Source organism: Chrysoperla carnea, chromosome X, assembly GCF_905475395.1.
Source record: "Chrysoperla carnea chromosome X, inChrCarn1.1, whole genome shotgun sequence".
NCBI lineage: Eukaryota > Metazoa > Arthropoda > Insecta > Neuroptera > Chrysopidae > Chrysoperla > Chrysoperla carnea.
The window spans coordinates 11,417,053-11,437,074 of NC_058342.1; the positions used below are offsets into that span (position 1 = coordinate 11,417,053).

Genomic DNA, 20,022 nt, shown 5'->3' on the forward strand with positions numbered 1-20,022 from the left:
ATTAAATTTTATTTTTGTTAACGAATCTTAAAACCTAAGAAAGAAAATCCAAGCATATAAAAACTAAGACACTTCCTAAAAAACTGATATGAAGCTAAACACTTAACGGTTCTTCAATCACTATATAAAAAAACACAATTTTATTTTAAAAAACCAAAAATAGAAATAAATAAATCAAAAAACAAAATCAAACAACGTCAAAATACATAATTGAGCACAATTTTTTAATTTTTTTTTTTTTTTTTTTGTAATCTTGTTTATACGTTAAGTGCCTTTTTTAACGACCTCATTTTTTTTAAATTTTATTTTGGAAATGAATTTAAGCTTGTACCCTTTCGTCAAGGCACAAAATGAAGTACTTGTTTCAGTCTATGTAATAAATTAAATCATTATTTTCAGATTTTGACTACGCACACAAATTCAATCACTAACTTATTTGTTTTCACTTTTATTTATTTTTTGTTAACGAATTGTAGGTGTCTCTTCCGTCCTTTTCTAAAATAGATTTTTTTTTAAATAATTACCTTACGTAAGGAATCATTCACTTAACAATATTATTTATAAGTTCCTATTTTTTGGAAGTCGGTTAAAAATAATATGATATTTTATTTCAGATTCTTTCTTAAACATTTTTGTACTTCGTGAAATATTAGAAAAATCGAACTTCTCACAAAAAATATAATTATAAAGAAATTTGTAGTAACGGATTTACGAGAATTAAATCTGTAAAAATTAGAAAAATATTAAAAATTTACTAAGCATTGTGAATACGGATCTTTAAAATCCTTTATTGGCCTCAGATTCTAATAAAAATCAATAACTGAGTAAAATTGATTCCAAAAACCAATATTATGTGATTAAAATTCATTCGGAACGTATAAATTTTTTACATATCAGATTAAAACAGTTGTATCGTTCTCCCTGACTGACTAGAATTCACTTGATAATCTTCAATATCCAGAACCTCAAATTTTTCTGTCATAGCCAAATTTTCAATGTTTTCTAGATTTATTACTCTCGGATATTTGAAGCACACTGATGTGCGCTTGCTTTCCTGACTCGCGGAATGAAGAAATTGCGGTAAAATGGTCTCATTTTAAGAAGAGTAGCTATTAAGTGTAGCTCACTGAAGTTTACGCAGCCGTATGATGTAATAACATGGCGACTACTATTTCATGGTGTTAAAGAACCAATTAAAAAAAAAAAAAAAAAAAAACTGAGAATTTTGAATTGAATTTTAAAATTTGTTTTGTTATTTTATGTATTAAAACACAAGTTTTTCGATTGTTTCTAGCCTCAAGCTATCTCAATAACATATTTTTAGATTTTTTTTAATCTTTGATATATATAATTCTTCTGTGCGAGAGTGTGTGCCTGTGTGTTCAAATTAGGGTTTCGCACCAAAAAATTAAAACCCATGAAGTTGTGAACAAAAAGAGAGACAAGGAAGGGCAGGTGCAACGCGTGGCCGAACTTTATATTAGAAACTTGACTTTATATTAGTTTTATCACAAAAATTGCCTTCAAGATAAGAAAATGATAAAATTTTACCATTTTACGGCATTTCCTCGTAAAGTTAAACCTAAATTAAAGTTAGCATTTCATGATTCCGAAGTGTCTGTGGCAATCCAATAAATTAATTATGAATAGTCAGCTAAAAGGGGAAATATCAAATCGATTATACTTTGGCATCGCATATGTACCTTGTATGTAACCGCGTTAAAATACCTTTATGTACTTGTTCCTCGCGCATAAAAATTATATAATACACATATTCTTAGTAAGTATATATTTTCGAAACAATTGTACGAAAAAAAAATATTTTTTTTATCCCTGAAATCGATTTTACTAGTTTTTAAAAATCAGAGTATGTCTTAATCAATCCAATAAATTAATTATAAATAGTCAATTTAAAGGAGATATGTCAAATTCTTGAGTCGTTCAAATTAGAATGTTTTGTTAAAAATTATTTGTAGGTAAAAGTTCAGTTTAGGCACTCTTCTTAAAAAGCATCCTAAACCATCAGGAAAAAATAATGAAACGGAAGCATTTTTTAGTTGCGTTATTGAAGCGTAAATTACCAATCCTCTGGTGGAGATTTTTATTATTCAATTTTCATCGTCATTACAAGCGAATGAAAATGAATAATTGGGTTAAATTAACTAAAAATATGTCGATATTTATCTTATTTATTATTAAAAAATGAATAAAAATTATAAAAATATCGATATACTGAATAAAATATGTTTTTAAGAGTTTTAGAAGATTACTAAAATGGTGGATTTTAAATATCAAACTAGAATTTGTTATATCACTGCGGGCTATATAAAAAACTACAGATTGTGTATTCTTTGATGATACATACTATGGAGTGTAGAGATAAAGGAGCACAATCTCTGCGTTAAAAAAGTGACCCTAAAATTTGCATTAAATTAAGATGGCATTGGTGTTCCAGAGAAACATACATACTCATACACTTCGCTAAACGAACGCCATTATAACCGCTTTATTTAATGATATTTTATGACCACTTTTTGAGTTTTTGAGTGACAGCCATAAGAGATTTTGATTTTTACCTCTACACTCCAGGATATGTATCATCAACGAATACACAATCTGTAGTCTTCACAGTGATATAACAAACTCTAGTTTGATATATAAAATCCACCATTCTAGTAATCTTCTAAAACTTACTTTAAAACATTATTTTATTCAGTATATCGATATTTTTATAATTTTTATACATTTTTAAATAATAAATAAGGTAAATAACGACATATTTTTAGTTAAATTATACCAATTAATCATTTTTAGGCACTTGTAATGACTATGAAAATTAAAACTATTTCCCTTAGTTAAAGAAAAATTGTTTTGTTTTTCAATTTCCCCACCATCGGATTCGCCAATTACGTAAAAAATGCTTTTATTTGGTTCTAAGCTGATGTTATAAGATGATTTTTAAGAAAAGTGCCTAAACTGAACTATTACCGAATTAATATAACCCTAATCCGTTACTAAGGAATGAGTTCGCATCCATTGTTTGAAAGGGTTTTTTCGTTAAAATTCATCGATAACGGACAAAAATATTGCTCTGTCTTTTGTTACATATTAGTAAAAATCATTTAGCTGCAAAATAAATGCATTGTCACCGCGTTAAAATATATTATTTGTGTTCGTGTTAAAATACCTTGTATATTACCTAATTAAATTAACTTTGTGTACGCTTTCGATCCTCGCGCTTTAAAATTGTTAAATGAATGACACTTGCGTATAATTTTTTAATGGTATATACATATTTGCTATTTATATATTAAAATTATTACTGAGATCATGTATTTAAAATCGCCTCTCATTAAAACAAAAAGGTGATCCACTATCAATTATTATATATATATATAAACATATATCATATATATATAAATATATATAATAAAACAAAAGAACATAATTTACTATTGTGCTGCTTGTGGAGTTGTAGTTGGTGTAGTTGGTTGTTGTTGAGTTGATGTAGTGTTTGTTGCAACTGTTGGTGGCATTATTATTGTTTGTGGGGATGTTTGTTGAACTTGTTTGATTTGTTGTTGAGTGATGCCAGCATGTAAGACAAAATTATCAAATACTTCCATTAATTCAGACATACGGTATTCTTCTAAGCATACGAATCCTTCTAATCCGGGGGATTGTTTTCTAGCACAATCTAGACAATGTACTACGTGTCTCTTTTCTTGTTCACGTATAAATAATATATTGAACACTTCGATCTGTAACAAAAATAAACATAGTTATAACGAAACCATTTGTACTAGAAATGCAACGAATATTCGGTCACTATTTGAGGACTTTATATTTTGCATTTAAACTTTTGTTCCATCTCTAACGGTTTACAAGATCCTATGAAACCAAGGGACCCTTGAAAAGGGGTCCTATGAACCCAAGACCCAATTGACCTATGTTGCTCATTTACGAAATCAAACTTACTTTTTACGTCCTGAGCACGCTATAAAAGTTTCAGTTTGATATCTCTCTTCGTTTTTGAGTTATCGCGTGGACGGACAGACATTCAAACGGACAACCGGAAATGTATTATATACCAAAATTTTGCTCGTAGCATTAATATTTTTAAGCTTTACAAACTTTTGACTAAACTTAGTATACCTTGATATATTTTATATATATATGGTATAAAAACTGTACGATAAATCATATTCATTTAAAAAAAAAAATCGTTTTAGTGCTATTTAATACATTAAGATGTTTTTTACTACAGGTAAACAGTGCCAATTTTGCATACAGAACCTATTTCCGGTAAAACTGAACAAAAACAATCATAAGAATCCGTGTATTTTTGAATAATTTCAATTAATTATATCTGTTAAGGAGATATGCAAGGATTGAATAATACTAGGGATTTCAATAAAATTTTATAAATACATTTTTTTATTAACAAAGTTTCCAAAAATCACAAAAAGTTCCTAGGTCATCGGGCTGTTTATTATTATTTTATCGTTCAAAGTTGGCTGAAAAAATGATGAATCATATAGGTTATCCTTTTCAATTGGATGTTTCTATATCAAAAAATCTAGAGAGTATGATAAAAAACTATCTAAATTATTTAGACAATCTTGTAGTTTATAATAATACCATAAAAATATAAGATTGTCGATGATATAAAAACAAAATTTTAATTTAATTATGAGTTCACCATAGATCCATTATTTGATGAACAGAGACGACTATAGTTAGAGTGCTGATGATTGAAGAGCGATCAATATTATCATAAATATAAGCAGCACTTTCACACAATATATTATATATTTTTGTAGTTGCGTGGTACAGTATATCTTAAAGTAACACATTATTTGACTACAAAGCATGATTTGGTTTATATGTGTGTACCATGCAATAAAAGAAAACTTTTTTACAATACTGTAGTGAAACAATCACCTTAAATGGTACAGCAAAAAAATATAAAAAATTTTCTTTTAATGTAGGAAACAAGTAAAAACAAACAATTGAGTTAATTGTTGAAATACTATGTATACACAGTGTTGATTACGGAATCGTTTGTTTTTCCACGTCGTGTATGTGAAGAGAGATAACCAGCCTTACATACATATCATATAATGCATACTATACAATGTTCGAACCTAATTTGCGCCCTCACTGGTAAACAGTAATGTTTTCGAAAAAATGTTTCAAACAAAATTTCTTTATTTTGTTATAAGAAACATTTCATAAATTTTTGTTCTATTTCTAACGGTTTACAAGAAGAGTCCTACAGACCCAAGACCCAATTGATGTATGTTGCTCATTTACGAACTCGATCTCACTTTTTGCGTCCTGAGCACGCTGTAATTTCAACTTGATATTTTTTTTTCATTTTTAAGTTATCGTGTTGTCAGGCGGACAGGCAAACAGACAGACAATCGAAAATCGACTAATTAGGTGATTTTATGGACTTATATACCAAAATTTTGTTCATAGCATATATAATATATAATATTTTTAAGCGTTACAACTTGTGACTAAACTTAGTATACCTTGATATATTTCATATATATGGTATAAAAAAATAGATTGTGACTCTTGATACTGCCCCACCACTTTAACACACACATCTATGAGAATTTAAAAATTGATTTCATACGTACTTCGCATTGACCACAGTAATGTGATGCTTCATTTTTGCCACGACCATGGAAACGAACTTCTACACCTCGGTGCTTTACAAATTCTAAAATCATTGCACACTGGCGCAAAGTTCGAAGTAAACAATTTCTGTAAAATATAATTCAGAACATTATAAGAGCGGGTAAATTTTTCTTCATTTTCTTGACTAATAGTACACAAAGAATAGATTCTTTTTGTTAAGGATGTTTTGGAAATATATTTCAGATTTGGATACGGATAGGAACTGGGCCAAGATTCGAAGTAAACAGGTTCTGTAAAAAAACAATTAGCAATATTAATAAAAGTCGTACAGTGGATTATTTTTATGAGGGATGTTAAGGATGATGATATTTTTGATATGGATACAAGTAGTCATGTACAAATATTTGACGAGCAAAATCGACTCAAATATTTAAAAAGCTACAAAAGTGATTTCTATAATTAGAAAGCTAAATAATATCCCAAAAAAGAAAGACCCAAATGTATACTTAATGTCACAAAAAATGCTCGTTTTACATATAATATTATATGTAATCTGATGCATTTTTTGTGCAATTGAGTATACTTATGTGTCATTCTCTTTGTTATATATTATTGGATCAAGACCATCATAAAATTAAGATTAATAACTTAATTCATAGCGTAATAATTGAACAAGTCGGAGTTATTGACAAGTTTATGTGAATAAACCCACAACGTTTGAAGCCTCAGAAAAGAAAATTAAACGCTGTATCATTGAAATACCGCAAAATTTATGCGATAGTCCTTAAAAATTTCGTGAAAAGAGTGCGTCAGCGCCATTAGAGCCGAGGCGGTTATTTGTCGGATGTCTATTCCATTCATAACGTCATGATATGTACTCCATTATTCAATTAATGTTTCAAACTTATGTCAAAAATATACCATTTTTTTATTTAAAAGTCAAAACCGGCGTTCTTATTGGAACACTTTTTATTATCAAATTAAACTAATGCATCTAAGTAGGTCCATAGAGCTTAGTTTGAAGGTAGGACGGGTAGATACACACAACACTAATTTATTTTTGTTGCTAAAGCTCTCCGCAAATATCTCCGGGTTTAACAGATATAGCGTTAAATAATTGTGTCGATTTTTTTGCTCACCAGTGAACGATTTAGAAATAAATGAACTAGTAAGAAAAACTCACTTGATTAATTCGAATAATTTACGATCCGACACTTTAATATTCCTTGCTAAATTCCATGATAAATGTAACATTGGAACAATCGACTTAAAACTTTGCAATTTATTCCACTCGTAACGTTCAATCGCCAATAAATATTGACGGGCTGTCAATGGTCCAACATTCCATGCAATATTATTACACCATCCATTCGCTTGAACCCAATGAACACAACCGGCATTTACCCAAACTAAATCACCAGGTCTCTGTTGGAATCTATAGACTGGTATATTAGCTTCATGTAGGTCGGCTAAGATTGGCCACCATGAGCCATGTAAATAATTAATTTGATTCTTTTCACAAAGACTACATATAACGCCCCAATACGCATCTGGGACAGCAAACCATTCACAATCTCCTGGTCCAATATTTATGTTTATGGAACAGAAGTTATTATTTTCTTGATGTCCTGGTGTACGACTACCAGGTACTTTCATGTACAATTGAACAGTATTCATTCCTAAAATAACGTGTCCTACATGAGAAAGCATATTTCCAGCAGAGACAACACGAGCAAATGCCGGAAGTTTCATTAGCTCCTGTAATTGAGGCCTCCACTTTCGTTCATCTGATAAATCCACATTGGTACCAAATCTAAAATTTAAAACAAGTGAAAACAAACAATTGACTGAGTTAATTGTTGAAATACCATTTATAGTCAGTGTTGATTTCTTTATCACATAACACATACAAACATGTGACACATACATAACTGATAATCATATTATAAAATTTCCGCCTAATTGGCGCCCTCACGGGTAAACAGTGATATTGACGAAAAAATGTTTCAAACAAGAGTTGTTTAATTTTTGATAAGGAACATTTTTTACATTTAAACTTTTGTTCTATCTCTAACGGTTTACAAGATGGGTCCTACGGACCCAAGACCCAATTGACCCATGATGCTCATTTACGAACTTGGCCTCACGTCCTGAGTATGCTGTAAAAATTTCAGCTCGATATCTTTTTTCGTTTTTGAGTTATCGTGTCCACAGATGGACGGACGGACAGCCGGAAATGGACTAATTAGGTGATTTTATGAACACCTATGACAAAATTTTTTTCCTAGCATCATTATTTTTAAGCGTTACAAACTTTGGACTAAACTTAATATACTATGTATATTTCATATATACATGGTATAACAATAAGTAAAGTAAATGCAAAAAAAGTGAATAAAAGAGAGAGTGGACAGCAGAACTCCATTGCTAAGGTCACATTTTTCCCTTGTAAGATGTTTCATATGCTTATTATCGAAATGGGATTTTTATCTTGTCATGTTTTTGAAAGTTCAAAATTTTCTGGAATTTTTTTTTGTTGATTTAAACTTTTTTTTAATCTCTAATGGTTAACAAAATGGATACTTTTTCATTTGATTGAATGAGCAAAAAAATTCCATTTTAAAATTGGCATGTCGGTCAATTTTGAAACTAGAAAGTCGAAAGAATAAAACACAAAATATACACAATTAATTCAGCTAGAATTTTTACTTTCACTTTTTTATTTATTGGATGCATAGTTTTTTTGTAGTTTGTAAAAAACTGACTAAAACACTCAACTACCCCCCAAAGAGGTGATTAGTCGCGCTCCTGATAGGTCGACTTTTTTTACGAAGTTTTTACAACCTAATAAACAACTGTGGAAAATTTCAAAGATGCATCCATTTTTTCTTTATTACAATATTTTATTTTATTTTGTTGTGCTATGAAAAAATATAAAATTATAAGTAAAAAATTATATGACAATACAAACTACAAAATTTAAATCAAACAAGTGAAAACAAACAATTGACTGAGTTAATTGTTGAAATACCATGTATAGGCAGTGTTGATAAATCTGTCACATTTCACATACATACATATCTGACATATTTAACTGATATTCTCATATAATGCGCAAGTGTTGATGCGCAATCGTTTGTTTTTTTTGACGTCATGTAAATAACAAAAGATATTCACTTTGATATTCCTATATTAATACATACTATAAAATTTGTACCTAATTAACGCCCTCGTGGGTAAACAGTGATGTTTACAAAAAAATGTTTCAAACAAAAGTTGTTTATTTTTTTGTAAGGAACATTTTTTACATTTAAACTTTTATTCTATCTCTAACGGTTTACAAGATGGGTACTACGGACCCATGACCCAATTGACCCATGTTGCTCATTTACGAACTTGACCTCACTTTTTACGTCCTAAGCACGCTGTACAAATTTCAGCTTGATATCTCTTTTCGTTTTTGAGTAATCGTGACCACAGACGGACGGCCGGACGGACGGACGGACGGACGGACAACCGGAAATGGATTAATTAGGTGATTTTATGAACACCTATACCAATTTTTTTTTTGTAGCATCAATATTTTTAGGCGTTACAAACTTGGGACTAAACTTATAATACTATGTATATTTCATATATACATGGTATAAAAATAAGAAAACTATCGCAATTATAAAAGACTAGGGGAGCAAATAGGGCACAGTACATACAAATGTAAAATGAAGTAGGTATCTTTTGTCTTTTCATTCAATGAAAAATTCAGCTGAGTCTAACAGGTTTACATTTTTTAACTTTTGCGCTGCACTGACATCTTAGCGTTCAAATCCAATAAGGAGAGTATATTCGATATATTGAATATGTACTTACTTTAGCATTTTAGGGTAATTTCCACTTTTTCCACCGTTGGATGCTCCTCCACTCATGTTACCAGATAAATTAGATTTGCCTTTACGTTTTATTGGATTAGTGGTTGAATCTTTTGAATCAGAATCAGACAGATTATTTACAAAAGAACCAACTTTATCCCGCTCCTCCTAAAAATATTAAATTAATTTTTTTTTTTAAATATATCTTCTTTTTTTCTTGATTTTACGAGATTTGGTTAGCCGCAAAAAATTCAACAATTTTGAGTAATAGAGGTGTCACTTGGAAGAGGCATCATTTACTATTCTATTATTTTGTGTGTACGTGTATTGTTGTGGATCAAGGGTTGGGCGAGAGGACATATCTTCGAAGCGTATAAGATTTAAAGTTAACTTTCAAATGCCAGGACCATCCACAATAAAAATATTTAGCTAGATTTATAAAAATTATTATTAATTAGCTAGACCGGTTTCGATTAACCTGGTAAATCAATCGAAACCGGTCTAGCCTTATTAATAATTTTTATATATCTAACTAAATATTTGTATTGTGGGTCTTGAAGGGAACATATTCATTAAAAAAAATAATAACACGAATAATATTTAAAATGTCTCCATAGTACAAATAACAATCTTTTAGTTTACGTTTGGTTATTATTTGAGGCAATTAATTCAACGAATAAAATTCGTGAATAATTTATTAGAATAAGAATAATTCAAATTTTATTTGTCGAATAATTTATTCACGAACAATTTGGTTATTCTTATAGTTCAGTCTCCCTATTTGGATGCCAACATTTTTGAGGTACACAATTCGTGCCCATGGGAAAAGGGTTCGCAATATTATAAAAATCAAAAATCCAAAAAAGTTGCACAAAAATTTGCCCTGAAACGATCTTTTCGGACAGGTTTTTTGAAAAAATTGGAAAAAACAGCCGGTATTTTAGGAAAACTATTGATTTTTGCTAATAAAATTAAATAGAAAAGTTGAAGATAATTCAGAAATACGTATTTTCAGCCAAGACTTAACACTGTATCTTTACGCGTTCTCTACTTATAAGCAATTTAAGTTTTGAAATTGACAAGTTTTTGAAAATTGATGGACCACCGCTGCAGCTGACAAGTAAGGGAGTTAGCAGTCAAAATGAAACCCCTCAGGTCGAAGTATCACTGAATATCTACAAAATATCAAATTTTTTTATTAACTTGCCTGGTAGTAATTGCAAAATTAACATTTAGGGCATTTGTCAAAAATAAAAAAAAATTACATTTTTAGTTAGTAATTAATTTTTTTTATAAAAACATTAAAATTAATTCTGCAATTACTGCCAGGCAAGTTAATAAAAAAATTTGATTTTTTGATATTTTGTAGATATTTAATCATACTTCGACCTGAAAATTCATCAATTTTCAAAAACAAACAGGTTTAGGCTCGTTTCTATTATTAACAAAAATTCGAAAAAAATATATAGTTCATAAAAAGTACTACCTTTTTATGCTATTATTCCCCCCCCCCCCCCACCGTTTAACAGTTTGTCAATTTTAAAACTTAAATTGCTTATAACCAGAGAACAGGTAAAGATACAGGATCAAATATTTTTTAAAATACGTATTTTGAATATCCTCAACTTTCCCATTTAATGTTATTAGTAAAAATCCATAATTTTCCCAAAAAACCACCCTTTTTTCAAAATTGTATAAATCCATCCCCCATTGTCACAAAGTGTGTACCTAAAAAGTTATTATCGTTTTTAAGCTCTGATTACTTATATATGCAGCTGAGGAGAGGAAACATTTCAATCGCGTCTGTAGTATATCATCCTCGTTTTTTATATGATTTCAAATAGCACAATGAGTTTAAACCGAATATACCTAATATTATGAAATATTGTGAATTGTATGTAAAACTGCAATTACTATAAAATATATGAGAATCATAAAACTGACTTAACAACTACAACAGAGAGATACTACCGAGTGATTCGACGAATTTCATGAGAGATCATAACAGTATTTCGATAAAAAACGTTCGCTAATTCTGGCTGTTCTAGCTTTAATACGAATTTTTTAATAATCGAGAAGCACCAATTAATGACATTATTCTAACTCAGATCGAGGCATCATTTCCCTGAAAGTTTTCACCTAAGAAAAATCTATTTCTAATCAAGTTAAAAAATTGAACGGAATAAATTAAAACGTTTGTGAAAGGCAAGTTGGGTGAAGATAATGATAGTTTCATTGTTTGGAGGGATAAAAATTAACAAATTTCTGTGCTCCTCTTCTTATAATGTAGGCCTTAATTGGAACAAAAAAAAAATTTTTAAATACGCTAACCAAATCCAATACATTTATATAAAAGAAAAATTAACATACCTTAATACTATCTTGAAAACTAGAAGCTTGATATTGGGCATATTTAGCTATAGTTGTATGAGATCTATGTGAAATACATGCCCAAACTTTTCGCCCCAATTGTGGATCCCAATTTTCATTTGCTGGCTGTTGCATTTGTGTACGAACTTCAACTGAATGATCTGGATTTGCTTCAACTAATGTTTTAGTTGAAAATAAACCCAAATCTAATTTTAAAGCAGCAGCCAAGCCTCTTATAACAGCAATGGGATGTTTCAAACAAAACTCTTGCAATTGTGGGCTAAAAGCTTGCTTTTTATTATCAAGATAAACAGAAGGAGTTGGAGGATTAAGTTGATCTTTTGTTAGAATTACTGATGGTGGATCTGGCGGTGCCGGTGGCGGCGAATTCTCTGATAATATTGAGTTACTAATTATTCCTTTCCGTCCGATTCCTTTGCATGATTCGACAATAGATTTGGCATCCATATCAATATTACACTCTACATCTGTTTTCGATTCACGAATATCTTCAACATCAATAGGTATTTCGGCTTTGATAGGACTACTCGAAGTCGTATCCAATTCCTCTTTTATAATTGTATCCTCTACTTTAATTGTATCTACTTTTTGAGACGCATCCGACGAATTATCACGTCCCGAAGCATCCGGCGACTTTAATTCGCCTTTAATTTCCTTTACATTATACTTCGAATCAACGTTCGAAGGCGAAAATGGACCTGAACTTAGACCTCCAATCTCAGGTGATTCAGAAACTTCATCCTTCACTTCAATATCTCCAGAACCAAAATGCTTTAATAAGTCTTCAGCTAAACTCGTTGCTAAGTCTTTATGGGATAATAAATCACGAAGTTCTTGATCTGTAACACCTAATGATTCGTTTACAGGTTGTGGTGAAGGAGCTTGTATTGAAGATGAAGAAACTTGTGGTTGGAAGGGAGTTTGAAGTCCAGCTCCCGATAAAGATAGCGGATGTTGTTTATTATTAACAGCAGGTTGAACTAAGCCACCTGTTGTTGCATAATTTCCACTATTAGTGTTGGATACAAACGATGGACGCGACAAATTGTTGCTCGCAGTTCCACTTCCAGCTAATCCAGCTGCCCTTTGCTGTTGAAGTCTCACCTTTTGGAAAAAAAATATTTTATTAAATCAGTTTATATTTCTATGATTTTCTTGTGCTTATTTCAAGTCCTGGTTAAATCTACATTAGATCGCCTGGACTTGTAAAAAAAACGTAATCATTGAACAAAGTCTTTGCTTTACGAAAGAAGGAATTTTATGCTTACGAAAGATTTAAAGAGTTCAATGAGAATCGATTGAAAAACGCCTTAAGTCTTTTTTTTTTAACATTCGTGATTTGGTCCAAAATGAATTCGCCCGTATCACAGACACGTAAAATTAGAATACTAAAGGAGCGTTAAAAATTACAGACGGTAACATACTGAGATGAAGAAAGGCGATTTCAACGCACGGCGACATTTATTAAGAGGCATACGTAAAAGTCCTTGAAAATATATTTGTTATTTGTATAAGCACTAGCCGTGTTTGGACTTCGATCAAATAGAAAATATTCTCAAGAAAACAATTAGATTCGGTGATTTTTTCGTAAAAACGTAAGAAACAAACATATACACTTTCACATGTATTAAAACGCATTATCGACAGAGTAAATAGTTTTCCTAACATAAAAGAAACCTTTATTCGTCTCCACAACGACTAAAACTATTCACATCACCGTACAAGTGTTTATGATTGACGCGATCTTAACAATGGTAGTTATAACGGATGAAACAGCTGCGGGTCAAACAATCATCCCGCTGCGCTGGACGCGCTTCTAGATGTTCCGTGGCACTGTATTATAAACACCGGTCATGCGAGTAAAATAAACAGGTTGGAGACTTGATTCAAACTGTGAAAATGGTGTAGGATGGGTTCCACTGTTCTGTAACTAACTTTTCGCCATCCTGGACCATATCTTTATACGGATGGTTCAAGTGTCGGATATCTATCTATACGTTATTTTACCGAGACCAGCCTTGGGAACTTCAAAGTGTGTTTTCGATTCTAGTAGTACAATTTAATTGATTCCAATTTCTATTTTTGTTAAATATAAGTTATTGTAAAGCAGAATTAAAAGATCGAACAAGTAAAGTGCGAGGGTTTATGGGCCTAGATTAAAGAAATCAATTTTTCTCGGTCTATATGTGATGAATTTTCAATCAGTCATTACAGTGGGCCACAGATCAGCATCTTCTCAGATAGTCAGGCTGTTCATCGAGCCCTTAAGGCGTCAAGATTTCAATCGAGGATAGTCTATGAATGCTTCGAAGAACTGAATCGCCTGGCATTAAATAACAAAGTCAGACTGATTTGGGAATCGGGCCACTTTGGTGTTAAAGGGAGTGAAGCAGCAGACTCATTGCACGAGAGGGTTAGTCTCAAACGCCCCTTTAACCTGAGCCTGTCCATATCAAAATGTTTCATAATTTACCGAATCAAGGAATAGCTACGACATTTCCATTTTGATTACTGGTACTTTGCGAATGGCATCCAATTGTGTATAACCACAGCTAGGCAATTCGACGTGCTCGCTTGAAACTTACTAGAACACAATTGAGAAGGGTGATTAGACTCTTGACAGTATACTAAAAAGGATTTCTGATGACCCCTCTTATAGGACCTGTATAAACGACGATTAATATATTTGAATCCGAAACCTTGGATCCTTCAACACTGGGATAAATCCCTACAGAGCAGCTGGCCTCTACAGAATTTTATTGCTTCATTTGCTTAAAATAACAACTCTTACCCTGAGACTTCTCGTCTTCGGGTGGCAAGTTGCTTTCAAGGATCGATTTTCGATATCCCTTTTATGTTTTTATACTAGTATTATTATTATTATCATAACGGATGTATTTTATCTATGTTAAAATAAAATGATTACCTGTTGTTGATGCTGTTGCATAAGTCTATATTGATGTTGAAGTTGTTGCAAATAATTCTGTTGTTGTGGATTTAAATTAGCCATATTTTGTTGTAAAAACTGTAGATTATTAAGTTGTTGGGGTCCAAGAAAGAATGGTGGCTGTTGTGATGCTGCTGTTTGACCTTCATTTTTAAACCGTTTTGGATACGGTGGTGGTGGTCCTTGAGGCTGTAATCATATCAAAATATATTAGAAAATTTATGAATTTATTGCAAGTTAATTAGAGACGTTCAAACTGTACATAGTAGCTCCCAGTGTCAGTAAGGGCACTGTCATGTAATTATCGTGAGGGCATAGGAACGGATATCTTTAAATTCAATTCATTTTGATTTGATTTAAAATAAACCTAATCTAAAGATGAAATTTTTCACATGCCGACAATTAACAGTTACACTTGAGCGCTAGTGACATATGGAGACTAACCAGTAGACATTCAGGTTGTTGATAAAAATATTGATTTATCGAAACATCGATATAAAAACAAGATTTATTAAATAAATTTGAAAATCTCTTATATAACAATGAACCTTTTACTTATCTCATAAATTGAAGTGTAGCATAAGATAAAAAATATATTATTGTACATATAATTTATAATAATATGCCCTGTAACAGTTTTTACTTTTTGGCCCACATCGAAAGTTCAATAGGAAGAGACTCGATTATTCGGCCTATCTTATATAGATTCACAATTATTCGGTCTGGCAATAAGATAAGTCATTACCAAATATTTTAAAGAAATTAAACTTTATATTTTATTTTATGATTGAGGTTGTAGTATTTTAGTAATTTTATTTATTTACATACCATGGACACAAACGTACGAACGAAAATGTACCTTTTAACAATTTCTTAAGGAGTTAGGGACAGTCAGAAGCACGAAAAATCAAGAATTTTTAATCATGTTTTTTTATCAGTGATTTTATTTATTTTATAAAAGTAATAATACTACATCATTATCAGGGGCGTAGCTACCGCCGTATCAATGATACACCCTCCCCCGGGCTACAGAGGCCCCTAACGTGTGTAAGCAAAAATTAGTAAAATGTTATGAACAATAATTAATTGCTCTGAAAACATGCTTAAATCTGAAATTCAAAAAATGCATTCCATTAAGGAAGTCATGGAATTATTGCTGATAAAATTCAGTAACAACATGCTTTCTATTATTGACCCTTCCAGATACAACCGCAACAGCTGAATTTTTTCAAAATTAAAACTGATAAAAAATAAGCTAAGGACTACGATGGAACAGGAAAGGCTATCAGACTTGTCACTATTCTCAGACATGTCATCTTCAGCTATGATTTAATAAATCAATTTGCCGCAAAAAAAGATAAAAAAGTATATATTTAATTTGAATTGTTTGGCTAGCTCAATTTCTAGGAGAAAGTGATAATTTATAATCAATAAATATTAAATTTAATTTAATGCATTGCATTTTTGTTTCATTTGTAAGAAATCTTTAACCTTAATTTGGGCCCCCCAACTGATTTTAATCGCCATATGTATCGAAGGCAGTATTTTAACAGTTAATCTAGTACCAGATGGCCTGTTTTTTTTGTTTGTTTGTTTTTTTTTTTTTCAGAAACCAACAGTGAATTAACTAAAATCCTTCCAACCAGGCACTAGTTTCATTTGTTACAAAAAAGGTGGATTTTCATTTAAATTCACCGATCGATTTTTAAATGACAATGGTAAAACATAGTTTTGAGAAAAACACGTTTTAAATTTTACACTCGATTTATGTATAGAGTATGTTATGTCGAAAAGTTTTCGTCGGATTCTCTTGATATTTTCATATAAGATTTCCAAGATATTACACTTAAAAATTAATAAATAAATAAATATTTTTTGAAAATTGTGACTGCCCTAGACCCTTAATCAACATTTATTTTTGTTTATAAAATTAATCTGTTTTTATTGTTTTTAAAACCTAATGTAATAACATGTATCTACAAAAATCGCTTTTCTCTATACATCCACTCATCCGAATATCTAACGACAATTTAGTCCGGTTAATCGAGTTTCTTTCCACTGTATTAGATTTCTTTTTAATGATGTTGTTAATTAAAATTACTTGTAATCGAAATAACCTTTTTGACTCATAATATAAATTTAATTTTGTTAAATTTAACAATTAATTAATTTTTAACCGTATAATCTTTGTTTAATTAGTTTTTAATATTATCATCTAGCATCTGGCTTTTATTACTAAAAATTCCTTAAAGTATATACAGGATGGACCATTTTAATCTATACACCTAAATATTCCGTTTTGTAGTTGGTTAATGGGAGGCATAACACCACTTTAAAATGTTGATCTGTCTAAGGATTTAAGGTAGTACGAGCGCCAAGGCAAATTTAGACTTGTACTTGGTTTTTGAAAAATCGAAAGCTAGATAACTAAACAAAATTTTCAATTTTCGAAACTTTGAAAATAACTCCACATATCGGCAAATTTTATTCTTACTTTCGTCTTATATTGTCAAGTGATAACATAATTCACCATTAAAATAGAAAATATATATTTTATTTTATTTGTGTCCCCACTACCATCTCATAGGTCCTTAATTAGTCGGGCACAACAGGTTTTTTGTTTTCAATAATTTATTAAGGTTTTAACTTTAATTTAAATAGTTTTTTTTTTGTTTTCACCGATTAGTTTTGGAGAAATCTATGAAAACATATAATCCATCTACCGTTTTACCAAAAGACCAATGTTAAATGTGCTTAATTTTGAAGTCATTTATTTATTTAAATAATCGAACAACCCCCCCCCCTCTAAAATTTCAGAATTGGTTTAGATTTAGCCCAACTTCATGCAAAAACAAATCAAGGCTATTATCTAAAATTTCCCTGGCGCTCGTACATCTTTAAAGCTGCAAAAATAGCATTTTTGTAAAGAAAAAGCTTCTTGAATTTGCTCCGCTGACCCACTTTAGATTGGGGCCTGTTTTTAATACACCTTATATAATACTAGTTTGCATTATTCAAAAATTTTTCGCTGACGTAATATTAAAATTTTACTCTAATTGTCGTAAGGTACATAGAAGGAAGAAAGAAATTTTAAAATGATGTCGACCAAAAAGGATTAACTGTATAAGCTAACTCTGTGAAAGATTGAGGTAATATTCAAAACTAGAATTTTCAAAAAACCGCCATAAACCGTGATGATGCGAGATAATATCTTCTTAGGGTTAGTAGAATCTGTCAATTTCAGTAGATTTTAAAAATAGCGACCCCCTTGAGAATTGCTAAATTTTTAACTTTTTAACCGTCTGGCAAGGGATCGCTCTCATAGTTGGAGATTTTTGCATGGGCTAAATATATCAGATGACTAAAAGTGACATCATTATTTCAAAATTTTTCTACAGGTTTTTTTCAAAACCAACTGATTAATAAAATAATTTATGACGAATTTTTTGAAATTAAGAAAACGGTCCTGGTCCGATTTGTTTAAAAGATATACAAAAAGATACTTTCAGCTTATATACAGGGTGGGTCATTTTTAATCTATAAAATATCTCGTTTTGTAGTTAACTAATCAAAATATAACTTATTCAAAGTTTGATGGGGAACATCGTATTTCCCCTGAAAGCTGACGATTTTCGAATTTTTATGAAAAATGTTAGTTTTTTATGAGGATCAATCAACTCTCTAATTCATAGTGTTATTCTATCTCTTATTTTTTAGGATCTAAATTAATTATTTAAAAAAAACCGGAAGAACTAGGTTCAATCTGATGTGAGAACATGATGGCCCTCATCAAACTTTGCAAATTATTTTTAGATTAATTAATTACAAAACGAGCTATTAGCCATTATACATTAAAATTACTGACCCTGGATATGTACTTGTGTATATTTGTTTATGTCGTAGCCAACTATCTTAATTAGACAATCAATTAACAGTCTAGCCTTTATACTAAACGGCGCCGTTCAACTAGCGGCCTGAACGATAGTAATTCATTAAATCAGCCAGGCTAATGACATGGGCAGATTGATTGTTTTTCGAAAAAATCTTATCGGAACCTGTCGGGATTTGAATCACATACTATTGGAACATATATTGGTGGAAACGTTATAAAAAGTTTTCGGGTTGTCAAAATTCGTTAATTAGAGACATATACGCTTTTTTTATAGTTGAAAATTCGTTATAAAGGGCAATGTAAAAGTAAATTCAACACTGGCTCTTATGGACAATTCAAGGGGATTACGAAGAATTTATTAAATACAGAACTTCGTTTTATTGAGGTATGTTATATTAAGGTTGCACTATATTTGATAATTGGAAAAAAGTAAATCGAAAATTTTATAGGCCCAGACTCTACGAGTTGAATGGGTTGAGTTTTTCAACTATAGAGGAATTGGTTAGGTTCTGAAATTTTCATCCCCTGCGTTGAGACACTATTATAGAAATTTGTATCGCTCTATTTTTTCCTAAATCTGTTATATTTTAAATTACTTTAAAAAACAATTTCCTTAAATAACAATTGTATGAATGATCTAAGCATCAGCTAGCCAATGCATTAACTGTTGTATTAGACGCTACGGCTGAATATCGTTCACGACGCTAGTTGAACAACGTCGTTTAGTAAAAAGGCTAGGCTGTTTACTGAACGGTTAAGTAAATTAGTTGGCTACGACATATACAATGTATCAGTATTAAATATGGTATCAATACTAATGTCACATATAGCGTACGTTTATACGGAGTTTCCCCAAAAAAATGTATACACACTTTAATACCTCTTTTTACTTCTTCTTTTTTTTTCTATGTATAAACCATTTAAAATAATGACTGATATTAGACTAGACATTGAAAAAAATAAATTTATCTTAAAGTGCTATCATAAGTGTGAGAACGTTGTGAAAGTGCAATAAGATGATTTCTGATAAATCCATCGACGCATTACAATCGGATTGATCAATCGCCACAATTTAAGCTACTGGGCATCAGAGAATCCTCATATTACAGAAGAACATCATTTAAATTTACCAGGAGTAAAAGTGTGGTGTGGATTGTCAGCGCAGGGTTTAATTGAAACATTCTTTTTTGATAACACTGTGACTGGTGCTATTTACTTGAATTTGTTGTATGAAAATATCATGCCAAGTATTCGCGAGCAGTTTGAGGATGAAG

General features: G+C 30.8%; 1 protein-coding gene across 2 annotated transcripts in view; it reads right to left on the bottom strand.

Annotated features, from left to right (window-relative positions):
• Positions 1-275: 275 nt before the first annotated feature.
• The window catches only part of LOC123302323 (lysine-specific demethylase 6A), a 113,450-nt gene continuing 93,703 nt past the window's right edge, over positions 276-20,022 (bottom strand). For both annotated transcript variants that reach the window (XM_044885204.1, XM_044885203.1), the window contains 7 exons: positions 14,836-15,045; positions 11,889-13,013; positions 9,520-9,686; positions 6,836-7,465; positions 5,652-5,778; positions 3,454-3,761; positions 276-495 (listed from right to left, as the gene is read on the bottom strand). In XM_044885204.1, the coding sequence (XP_044741139.1) occupies position 495; positions 3,454-3,761; positions 5,652-5,778; positions 6,836-7,465; positions 9,520-9,686; positions 11,889-13,013; positions 14,836-15,045 (2,568 nt within the window). In that variant the 3' untranslated portion in view covers positions 276-494. The remainder of the gene's footprint in view (positions 496-3,453; positions 3,762-5,651; positions 5,779-6,835; positions 7,466-9,519; positions 9,687-11,888; positions 13,014-14,835; positions 15,046-20,022) is intronic.